The sequence below is a fragment of the Homalodisca vitripennis genome, chromosome 2 (genome assembly GCF_021130785.1).
Source record: "Homalodisca vitripennis isolate AUS2020 chromosome 2, UT_GWSS_2.1, whole genome shotgun sequence".
Classification (NCBI taxonomy): Eukaryota; Metazoa; Arthropoda; class Insecta; order Hemiptera; family Cicadellidae; genus Homalodisca; species Homalodisca vitripennis.
The window spans coordinates 128,869,628-128,882,184 of NC_060208.1; the positions used below are offsets into that span (position 1 = coordinate 128,869,628).

General features: G+C 33.1%; 1 protein-coding gene across 1 annotated transcript in view; it reads left to right on the forward strand.

Moving 5' to 3' along the window:
- The window catches only part of LOC124354728 (chromodomain-helicase-DNA-binding protein 1), a 77,172-nt gene that overhangs the window by 57,645 nt on the left and 6,970 nt on the right, over positions 1-12,557 (forward strand). Inside the window, exons 25-28 of the mRNA XM_046805385.1 lie at positions 4,166-4,277; positions 4,684-4,817; positions 5,016-5,237; positions 10,561-10,680. Of these exons, the coding sequence (XP_046661341.1) occupies positions 4,166-4,277; positions 4,684-4,817; positions 5,016-5,237; positions 10,561-10,680 (588 nt within the window). The remainder of the gene's footprint in view (positions 1-4,165; positions 4,278-4,683; positions 4,818-5,015; positions 5,238-10,560; positions 10,681-12,557) is intronic.

Genomic DNA, 12,557 nt, shown 5'->3' on the forward strand with positions numbered 1-12,557 from the left:
TAGGAGAACTTGGCTTTTTCCATAAGGATATCACCTGAAATAGGTGTATGCCTGCTTCTTTCTTGCATGAACCATGCAAAAAGTGCATCTTCAATTTGGGGAAACTCACCTGATTTCAAGGTTTTTGAACTAGGCCTACTTTTGAAGAACGATTCAATTTTGTCCTTTTTGTTTTTAATGTTGTGTATTGTTGCATGACCAATGTTGTATTCTTTGGCCAAATGAGACAACTTATCACCTTTCTCTAAACGTTTTAGAATTTCGTACTTTTTATCGATTGTTAATGTCACATGTTTACGTTTTTTCCGACATCGCACTCAACTATTATAAAATATCGTAATAACACACACAAGCACACACGTCAACGACACAAACACAAGCAAACACGTCAACGGAACAAAGCTGTATACAATAGTACTGTAGCCAGAGCGCAAGTAGGCAAGCAACTGACGAGTGACTAGTGGTGGCGCGGCGGGCCGGTGAGTCATCCGTGCTTGCAGTGACATGAACCGAAGGGCATTGACCCGACCCGTCATCGCTCGCACAGCGCCGGATTACTGGACTTGCCGTATTAGCGCACGGCCGGATTATAGAGACTGCACTGTATTCTTTCCCCTTTGAATATATTGAAGATTTTATTCAGGGTGTTCAGTGTGTGGGAAATGCGGGAATTGTACTTAAATTTGCTATGTACAGGGGAAATGCGAGATATTTACAGGATTTTTGAGTAAAATGGGTAAAAAGTTGAAAAATAAATTAACCTCATCTGATTCTGATTTTTTTGTGATCAAGTTCAAGGATATTGAACAGAGCCGTCTTCGTAAAAGATAGGGTAGAGGGTTGTGAGTTAACACTTCAAGTTGAAGTGTTGTGGTGTCGTCCTGGCTTGCCAACCGATCAGATTAGACAGGGAGTAGTGGGAATTTCATGATTCAACTAGGAAAATGTCTGGTTATTCTTTTCACGGAAATCACCAAAAATTACGGATTATAACTTTGTGACAAAATTTTGTTTTAAATATATGTTTTATGGGATTGTGATAATAACTAGTGGTGTGTCAAAGCCAAATCTCACATCTATAGAATCTTATACATTCAGGTCCAACAATCGATCAACATAAGAATTTGGAGAGACTCGCCACATTGTTTATTATCAGCTTATTGTCAGTATACAAATTACCCATTACAAAAACGTTTTTTTTTTTTTTTTCATATTCTGTGTTTGAAATATCGTAAATAGATCATCTTATTAATGAATAGTTTTGAGTATTTAAAATAGTATTTTGGCTTGCTGTTAGTATTACACTTACATTCACTTCCCGGAGGAGAGCTGGATCGGCATTACGTAAATTACTGATCGTGAAACCTTGATGTTGTACTTTGTGTGTGAATAACCGTAGATTGATAACCTAATTAACAAATGGTCCTATTTTTGTAAACCGTGTTTTGCTTGTAGATCTGTATTTGTGTATATGCATCGCCGCAAGTCTGTTACGTACATTCGCGAGCGAAAGCAATTGGCAGAATGTGAGTTACCTATCGCTAAAACGTGTTTATTATTATACCTTCTATATGAAAATCTGTCGATAGATATCCTAATTAACAAATTATCCTGCTTTTGTAGATTCTTTTATTCATTTCATTATATGTGATACACATCACCGCAAATATGTTGCGTATATTCGCAGACTGTAGTTGGTCAGTAGTATACTGAACACTTAAACATGTTGTCGTACTTTGTGTATAAAAAGTGTAGATATAAGTAGATTTTTGTTTTTCTTGATTTTTAAATTATTAAAAAGCTATGTATTAAAATAACAGTAACTATGTATTAACTTAATGTAACAGCTTGGACTGCCTCAACTGGGGTGTTTAAGAGTAAGGTATTGCATTGGTTACAACAAAATCCATTTTATAATCTAGAGGATTTTCTAAATTATTATTTGGATGTAGAATTTTGATTCTGAATAACTAAATAGTGCCAGAGTAGTAATTAAACTCACACATTGTAAAACCGCAATTGTAAAATTGTACTGTAAATTTTACATGTCTAATTTTAAACATATTTTATTCTATTATGTCTATTATTATTAATACATGACTATGCCTATTTCATTATATGTAAAATGTGATCAATGGCAATAAAAATTATGGTTATGAAATTGCTTGGGTTACTGAATACTACACAAAAACACACATTAATGTAACACTATTGTTGTAAAAAGTGTTTCTTCAATCTATGTATATATTTCCCAGTTTAATAAGTGAAATATGCCCTTAAATATTGCTTTGTTAATGTATTATATACATATATTACTTTTTTAATGTTTGTCAAAACGTGTCACCGATATTTTACTTCATAGGTCACTGAAAGTCACCAAAAGTCAATTCTCAGCAGTAGACACCCTCTTTTGTAATTGTTAACATTTTATATTTCTTTGAGTATTCAGAAGATGCAAGACAAGTTTTGTAGACCTTCTAGAACCTTGGGTCGGATTGTAAATTCCAAACACTGCAATATACTGCACATACGGTCTATCATTAATTTTATTTTGAGTGATATACTTGTAACTTTATCCAAGTAAACATTAGTTTTTACTAACTTTTAAACTTAGTATTGTATTTTGATCAGTATTTGTGACCATATTTTGACAGTAACATTATTTGTAAATAAAACAACTTTTAAAAAACCATTGATTTTATCTGTAATGGGATATGGAAAATTATTTTGTTTGTATGGAAAAGTTAGGGAATTTCTTTAAGCCAACACCTTGTATAGTCTAGTTTGTGATGGTGTATGGCAGTCAGTGGTTGGCATAATTTGTTATTGGCTTTGAAAGAAAAATAATACTCATTTGTTTCTTTTAAAATTATAAATAGCTCTTCTATTTTAATTTATTCTGATTCTTAAAATCCCTCACTTATTAAAAATAAATTTAACTTTACACAAATAATTTCATTGTGACAAAATGTGTAAATGGTAATTCTTTTATCAGTGTTAGGTAGAACATAATTTTTTTTTTAATACATTTTAATGTACCAGATTTATTTTTAAGACAATAATTACACACTATCTAGTCTTAGAATAAACTTACAAGGACTAAAACTGTTTATTCGATTGTCCTAGAATTTTAAAGATATGTACTTGAAAAATGTGAGAATTCTACAGGAGTTTTATGATTGAAGTAGGCTGGATACTCTGTTATTCTCTTTTTAGTATATTAAGAAGGAATCTTGATGCTTTTTCTGTATCAGTTACTCCAATTACATTTCTTAAGTCAGACAAAGGGTTCTCAAAAATCTACGTTGCTGCCGTAATAATAAATTTGATCCTATCCATAATAAAACACTACTTACATTATATAAAGCTGTAATATTTTAAAACAAAAATTGTAGCAATGAACAGTCCTAGAGTAATAATAGTGTTTAGCACCAAAAAAACAGTGGTGAGCTGAATAAACAAGAGAAACATAAGATGAATAGCTATTCAAGCCATATTGTAAGAGAACTTACTGCAAGAAATTTCATAGAACATTAAACATTTATTCTGCATGTTACTAAGTGCAAAAAGTTGAGAAAACAATTATTAAAATCATTATTTTATTGACTATTATTTAATTACAAAAATATAATTCTCTGAAGTCATAAATAAATAAAAAGCATGTAATCCCTGAAGGTATTAGTAATTTACATACTCCAAATTCGTTTGTTATCTTTAGTTGTTCTTATTTTTGTCTAATTATAAAATTGCCCTCATTTGTAATTATAAATGCTTGTAATTTCTCAGGGAGCGATAAAAGTCTTTTTTTTTGTCTGTAGGAAAGTTATCATAAAGTGTTTTGAATTTTTCATTTAAAAAATATTTACATAACGAAGAATTGATTGCATTACCTTAATATTATGTATTTATATAAACACAACACTATGTCCCAAAAAAATTCAAACTTCTTAATGTGTACTGTATGAATAAGTTCATTATTTTTAAAGTACAAATATATTATATAATATTATGTTTAACACAAATCCTATATACCCTTATTTTTTTCTATAGTTATTCTTTATATCATATTTTCTAGTTAACATGTCTGCTAATTTTAAAGCTTGTTGAAAAGTTCTTTCCTTAAGTATTTCCTTGATGAAAACTTAATTATTTTGTTTTTTTCCAGCCATTTGTGGGATTTTGTTTCTAAATTCACTGAGTACGACGCAAAGAAACTTTTCAAACTTTATAAACATGCCGCTAAGAAAGTTAAACCTGAAAAAGAAGTGGAAGAAAAGGTAATTGTGGTTTTTATTATTTAGATTTAATTGGTTATATTATACCAGTATCTGCAATTCTTATTTACCAGAGAACCGAAAGACTATGGTTTTGGATTATTCCAACACACCAAATAAACAAAGTAAAAGTATTTTTCATTTGAAAATAAAAATTCAATATTATGCAAAAAATTGAAAGTAGTATTTCGTTCTTACAAAAAAAAAGCCAATGCCCTTAGAATGCATTAGTAATAGCTGATTTAATGCTTCAATTTAAATACTTCACCATTAAAATTTTGGCCAATAATGCCATGATTGCAGCTCTGATTTTCAATAATGTTGATATTTAAATTTTGCTTTGTATTTGTAAGTAATAGAAATTTTACAGCTTATGTCTGTAGTTAAATTACTTATTGTATTTTTTTAGAATAAAAGTTCCGAGAATAAGGAGTCAAGTGACCATAAAAAGCATCATAAAAAGAAAACAGAGGAAGAGAAAAGCAATAGTGAAGGTCAGAATTCCTCATCAAAAAAGACGTCTACACTACCACCAATCCCAAGGTTTGTTATGTAATTGGTATATGCTATATATTACCATGCAAGTTTTATTGTAAATTTATTTTGTATATATAGAGTTTATTGTAGAAAATCAAAATAGAACGACTTCCAAAACCAGTATAGGGTATTACAACATTTTAACAGCTTAAAAATAGACTGCTTGATAAATTTACATTTAAAACAGTATCATATTTTCTATAGGAATTCCGACAAGGATGAACGTAAGGTGGGTGAGAAAGACAGGCCAAAGGACAAGGAGAAGGGGGAGAAGAGACCAAAGTTGGAGGCGGGGGGGACGCCACAGGTGCAAAGGAACTCTGGGGGGTTCCGTCCGGGCTCTGGGGATGCAAGACCCCCTGGACCTGTCAACTCCCCCCATTCCAGGCCGACAGATGGGGCGGGTGATCGCTGGAATGCTAACAGGTACATGCTTGTTCCTTCCGCATGTTATTAGATGATTCTCCCTACTGATTCGTGGGTATATACATTTACAATACCTTATAGCAAAATTAATTTTGTCAATACAGTTATTCAATTTTAACACGTATTTTGTCAGTTCCCAATATCTGAAGATATGCCCTGTCCCGCACCTAAACATTTCTTTAATGTCTCTTGTAAGGAACCTTTTCTGGCCAGTAATACCTTACATTACATTTAAATATTTTACATTTTTGTCGATTGTACATTGATTCAAGATTTTATAAGAAGACAATTTTTCATATTTTTATTCATAAACCAGAAACCCTCCTCTCTCCTCAGCCACCTGTCCTGTTCTTTCTCCCTCACTTACCAGATCATAAAATACTTGCTATATAAGACTATAAGCCATATTTTGTTATTAAATTAAATTGAAAGTGTGATGTGACTTTTGTTAAGCTTAACGGTGAATCTGCATACAAAAGTAATACCAAAAAATTACAAAAATATTAAATACACTTTCTAAAACAAATATTGTTTTCTATCATTATAAATTTATATTATATTGATGACGGATTATTCGAAAAGGTAACAGGATTTTAGACATTTGTCATCATTATGTGTTACAAGAATAAAATAGTATGTTTTGAAGATTAGAAACTTTTTTCGTTTCGGTTTTGTGTCTATAAAGATGACTTCAAAAGTCAAAAAATTTGACAACAGAACAAGTTGTATACGTTCAAGTACGTGGTTTATGGTTGGTGAGAAGACAAGCATAATACATGATGTATACACCATAGAAGGTGAACCAGAGGGAACAATCACCACCGGCATATAGTACGTTTGAGCAGTAAAAACAATATGAAAGTGAGGGGGAACAAGTGCCTTCCAATCAGAAGATATTACAACCCTCATTGTCATATTCTTGTAACATCGACTGTTAAGGCAGTAAAGATATAATTTGTGGAAATCGTTATAATAATATGTCACGGCTATTATTATGTTAATCCGTTGACGAACAAACAACAGAAATTAAGTAGAGTGTTGAAGAAGTATTTAATGAGGCCTCTGCAATACCGATAGCAGCAATTATAATAGTTAAAAAGCAAGAAAAAACATTTGACTCAAAGCTTTCTAAAACAAATCCACAAAAGATAGAGCATAGATATTTTACTTCTGTATGGTAAAATCCTCATTAAATATACAAGGGCGTTTTATTTTTCAACCTCCGATCTCATGCCTTGACAGCAGGTTTTGCAATGTGGGCTGTAGTTGATTCTGCGTATTCCCCACTACAACATTGTCACTGCTTCAAATAGCTAGTTCGCGCTGAGCTGCAGTCGCATAAATATGGCCGCCTCTATTGATTCTCCTGCCAAATGTGAATTAATGAGTTTTATTCGTTTCCTGCAAGCAAAAGGAATAGTACAGCAGAAATCCATCGGAGAATGTGCCATATTTACATAGAAAACATAATGAATGATGGTGTTTTGTGTGATTTGCATCAAAAGTTAAAAAGTGGTCGATTTTATTCAAGGATTGTTCAATTCAATTCAATTCAATAATAACTTTATTCACACATTCATCAAGAATGGTTACAGAGTCAACACATGCAGTAAAATTGATGTCATCAAGAAGTAGGTAAAACTAGTTTAAAACTATTATAAAATGCAAAGAGAAAATATCTTTTAAAATTAGATATCAACTTAACATTTCTGTAAAATTAAATATATAATGAGGAGAAAATATATGAATGCATATACATACACATACATGTCTTAAATAATAGCATTAACAGAATTAAAAAAAAACTCATTCAAACTATAAATTGTAGAGTTTATCAACAGGCTGTGCAGTCTTTTCTTCAGAGTTTTAGAGTCACATGTTTTGAAGTTTTCTGGAAGCATGTTAAAGAGTCTTGCACCGCTATAGGAAGGCTTCTTGGTGTAAAGGGTTGTTCTATGCGCTGGAAGGGATATATCATTTGCCCGTCTTGTTGTGTAGCTGTTGACGTCACCAACCCTTGTTAATCTTTCTCTTGAGGCGTGGGTGATTACCTCGATGATGTATATGGACACTACTGTGAGTATCTCAAAAGATTTAAAAGCCTCTCTACAAGATTCTTGTGGCTGTAGTCCTGCCATGATCCGCATAACCCGCTTCTGTAATACCAGGACACGATGAAGGTTGCCGGCAGATGAAACTTCCCCACAGAGTTATTCCATATCGAACATGTGATTCGGAAACAGAGCGTGATATGCGGCTTTCAAAGCGATAGAGGTACCAATGGATTTAATCCTCTTCATTGCAAAGATTGCAGAGCTAAGCCTTGAACACAGTTGGTCGGTGTGATTGCTCCAGGAAAGGCCTTGATCCAGAGTTAGGCCTAAGTGTTTTGTGTTGTCAACTCTCTGAAGATCTGGGGGCTCAGTCAAGCATTCTTTTAATCGTCCAGAAGCGAGATATTTTGTCTTTGCAGCGTTAAAAACTAGGTCGTTATTTGAGCAATATTGTTGTGCCATACTGACTGATATGAAGGTACGAATGTCCAGGTCTTCAATGGCATTGCCACTCGTTACAAGAACGGTGTCATCAGCAAACATGACTGGGTAGCTTATATTACCCAAATACTTAGGTAGGTCTGCAGTAAAAGAACAAACAGAACCGGGCCCACAACACTGAACCCTGGGGAACACCTCTTGTAACAGCCAAGGGCCCAGATCTTGCAGTCCTCTCTGTTCCATCCAGGTTTTGTTTTATTTCAACGACCTGTTCTCTTCCCGTTAAGTAACTCTCAAACCACTTGACTGTAGTCCCTCCAAAACCAAGAGATTTAATTTTGTTGATAATTTTAAAACTATGGCCCAAAACAGTCAAACGCCTTACTTAAATCAAGGAAAACACTTGTAACTGTGTTTCCTTCCTCCAAGTTGTCAATGATGTGTTCTATTAAATCGGTTATAAAAGCACTTGTGGTTGATCTTCCAGGGATAAACCCATGTTGTCTATCAGGCAGGAGATTGTTGAGTTTAAGGTGGTTTTGAATTCTGGTTAAAATTATTTTTTCTATGATTTTTTGAAATAGTTGGGATTAGGGATATCGGCCTTGAAATTTTGTAGCTCCTTTTTGCTTCCCTGCTTATGAAGGGGATAAACTTTAGATATTTTGAGTTTTGCTAGGAAAAATCCCTTGAGACAAAGACTTGTTGATTATATCTGTAATGGGTAAAAGTACTTCACCAATGCAAAACTTTAGCAGCTTAGAGCTCACGTCATCGATACCTGAAGAAGATGTTGACTTCAGTGACATTATAGTGTTAAAAACTTCACTGAAGGAAGTGAGTCTCCATTCCATAAGTGAAGTTCCAAGAAAAGAAGTATCACTCATAACAATGGCTCTTGATTGATTGTTTTGCAGTAGAGTTTGCCTCGGCTATATTGGAAAAAAAGATATTAAAGTGTTCACACAATTTTGTCCTGGGTCTTCTTCTACCTTTCCTCCAACATCAATCTGCCATCTTGCCCCTGCACTGTCTTTTCTTAAAATTCTCTCACTATTGATGACATTCCAGATGGCTTTAGATTTATTACTTGACTCAGCAATAAGGCTTTCATTTTCTTCCCGTCTTAGAGTTTTTAGTTTTATATCATACATTTTTTTCTTGTTAAACGCATCCACTTTGTCTTGCTCACTTGTACGTGAATGGTGTAGAAAGCCAAAGATGTTGACTGATACCCACAAAAAAAAATCGTGGAATGGCTTCAGCTTTGACATTTCTCAAATTGATCCTTGAATAAAATCAGCCATCTTTAAATTTTTGAATAAAACTCCTCAATTACATGTAACGAGAGAATCAGTATGTTTATGTGACTGGAGCTCAGCACGAACTAGCTATTTGAAACCAGCAGTGACAAATGTAGCAGGGAAGATCCACAATCAACTATACTGTACACACCACGGACCTGAAAGTCATGGCGTAAGATTGGAGGTGGAAAAAACTACCCTCGCACTAAATACCATATTCGTAATAAAATTATTAATTATGTAACTATATTTATATACAGAGTGTTACAAACTTCTGTAAGCTATAGTACTAATCGTTTTAAAAAAAACATGTCATATAAAAATAGAGAGAAATGTATCGTTTAGCCCCCGCTACCATTTTGTATTATTATTATTATCTTTAAAACTAGTTAAGGTAAAGAAACAAAAGTTTGCACATAAGTTTGAATTAATTATAGGTAAACTTTTAATAATAATTGTGTTATTTTCTTTGATAACAAATGGCATTTGTTGAAAATTTTTAAATTCAAAGAACGAGGAAACTATTATAGTTATTAGAAATTGATTAGACACTAACTATTTGAACAATTTTATTATAATTCCAATGGTACTTGTTACAACGAAATCTGTCAATGCATAAGCAAGCACAACACCTTTAAGATATGCTTGCATAAGCCAGGAGCACCAAACATGTTACAGTTTTTACTCTCTTTACATGAAATTATTTTACAATCAATTAAACATACTATACAATTGGAAAATAACCTTCATCTTGATGTTCAAGTTCTTTATCCTTACACAAACCGTGAATCGGCAAACAGTTTTTGAGCACGGGATAATAATCACGTCTTCAACACTTGCATATTATCACTGATATCAGAGTCACATTCGTAATCACTGTCTTATAATAAAGAAACAATAGAATCCCACAGTTTTGTACACCCGTTATGATCAATTTCACAAAATAAACAACACCCCTAACCTTGCATTTGGCATCTGACAAACGAAAACATTGACAAAACATTCCCCATTGGGTTTGAGTGAAAATATTGTGCCCGATTAGCATTGACAAAAGTTATTTGCAATTTATTTTAAAGGTAAAAATTTATTGTGCTCTGATTTATCTAGATTCAATTCTCTCTCTTGCTAAAGAAAAGGTCTCAAAATGTAAGGTGTTAATAATAATCCCTAAAATTGACTTAGTGATAGTTCAAATAAAACTATATTCCGTTGCATGGAACATGCTATCAGCAAAGAAGACAAATACTCAAGGTATACATAAATGAATGAATGAATGAAGCAGTTAAAGAAGTGATTGATATGTGATCCTCAGTCTCAGTTTAGACCACAATATAATTGAATCTCAAAAACTGAGTTGAGCGTAACATTTAATCTTATTACTTACAATTGTTAAATGACTGGTATCTTATTTTGTATGGAAGTCAACCGTTAGATCAAGAAAAGATTTATATCATAGAGAACCAGTTGAAGGCTTAAAAACGATAAAATGTTTAAAGAAAATTATCAAGGGAACGTTATTCCCAGGTATGGCACTGACCACAAAAGAGACCGGGACAGGTTCGAGCCTTATCAGAGGATGCAGGGTCCTGGCAGTGGTTACAACCGGGAACGAGACAGAAACAGAAGACCGCATGACAAGTCCAGGTGAGTTTGGGAGGATGCTCATTTCTGGGAATTGATATATTTTTGTTCGGTATCACAGCAAAAATAAATGTTCTCATGAGGATTGGATCTGAATCTTTGACTTGGAAAATCTGATTTTATTCTGTTTACTACTAAAGGTCATTTCGTATTATCCAATGTGTATGCTTTTTTTCGTTGGTGTATTTAACAATAACAAAAAACTCATTTTCACTGGCATTGTAATTTGACTTTCTGGAGTAACGACAAAGTACAATGTAATTCAAACACATATTAGATCTCATGTATTAGTAACATTACTGTTTTGCAATCAGTATTAATGGTTTATCTTCATTTAGCATAGAGGTTTGCATTGTCTCTGATTATAAATATTAGGATCTGGGGTGATCAAAATAGATTTCCCAGACTGTTCACCAATAAAGTGTCGAAAAGTGGAAGAGTTTGCATCGTCAGTTATTGTGATTATTCTATAGAAAAGAGTTGTAGATGTACTTGTATTGATGTTCTAGTTCTTTTCATGTTAAGAGATTTTGTGATGAATTTAAAAGAATATACACAGTATTTGTCCAATTTTCTGTGAAGTTTAATGAAGGTTTTACAGAAACTTTAGTTATTGCAAGAGACTTCAGAATTGAATGTTTGAGTTAATCACAATGTGCATTTCAAATCAAGAATTCTAACATCTGCTGATCTAGACTTTGCTCTTTATTTGTCCTATCTGTCTGCTTCTATTATAAAAATCTTAATTGAAAGTTGTGATATGTAAAAAGTATAATTAGTGCACAGTTTTTATTTGTTTAAAGGTCAGGATGTAGGTTAAGTTAACATCTCCACATTGGTGGTGTCATATGATGTAGGTCAAATGTCAAGTGGCTATTTAATAGCTCACTGTTGTTCATTGTGTGTCAGATGTAGATCATCACATTCATTTATTACCCCCAAGGTTGATCTTTATATGTAAAAAGTATAATTAGTGCACAGTTTTTTTATTTTTTAAAGGTCAGGATGTAGGTTAAGTTAACATCTCCACATTGGTGGTGTCATACGATGTAGGTCAAATGTCAAGTGGCTATTTAATAGCTCACTGTTGTTCATTGTGTGTCAGATGTAGATCATCACATTCATTTATTACCCCCAAGGTTGATCTTTATATGTGAAAAGTATAATTAGTGCACAGTTTTTATTTTTTTAAAGGTCAGGATGTAGGTTAAGTTAACATCTCCACATTGGTGGTGTCATACGATGTAGGTCAAATGTCAAGTGGCTATTTAATAGCTCACTGTTGTTCATTGTGTGTCAGATGTAGATCATCACATTCATTTATTACCCCCAAGGTTGATCTTTATATGTAAAAAGTATAATTAGTGCACAGTTTTTATTTTTTTAAAGGTCAGGATGTAGGTTAAGTTAACATCTCCACATTGGTGGTGTCATACGATGTAGGTCAAATGTCAAGTGGCTATTTAATAGCTCACTGTTGTTCATTGTGTGTCAGATGTAGATCATCACATTCATTTATTACCCCCAAGGTTGATCTTTATATGTAAAAAGTATAATTAGTGCACAGTTTTTATTTTTTTAAAGGTCAGGATGTAGGTTAAGTTAACATCTCCACATTGGTGGTGTCATACGATGTAGGTCAAATGTCAAGTGGCTATTTAATAGCTCACTGTTGTTCATTGTGTGTCAGATGTAGATCATCACATTCATTTATTACCCCCAAGGTTGATCTTTATATGTGAAAAGTCTGGATATGGGTTATGAGAATAACAACCCCACGTAGTATTGTGTGGTGGCCATGTATGTAATTAAATTGTATGTCAATCCATATAGGCCTAGCACAGTTTTATATTCTAGTACACTCACCTCCATAAATATAT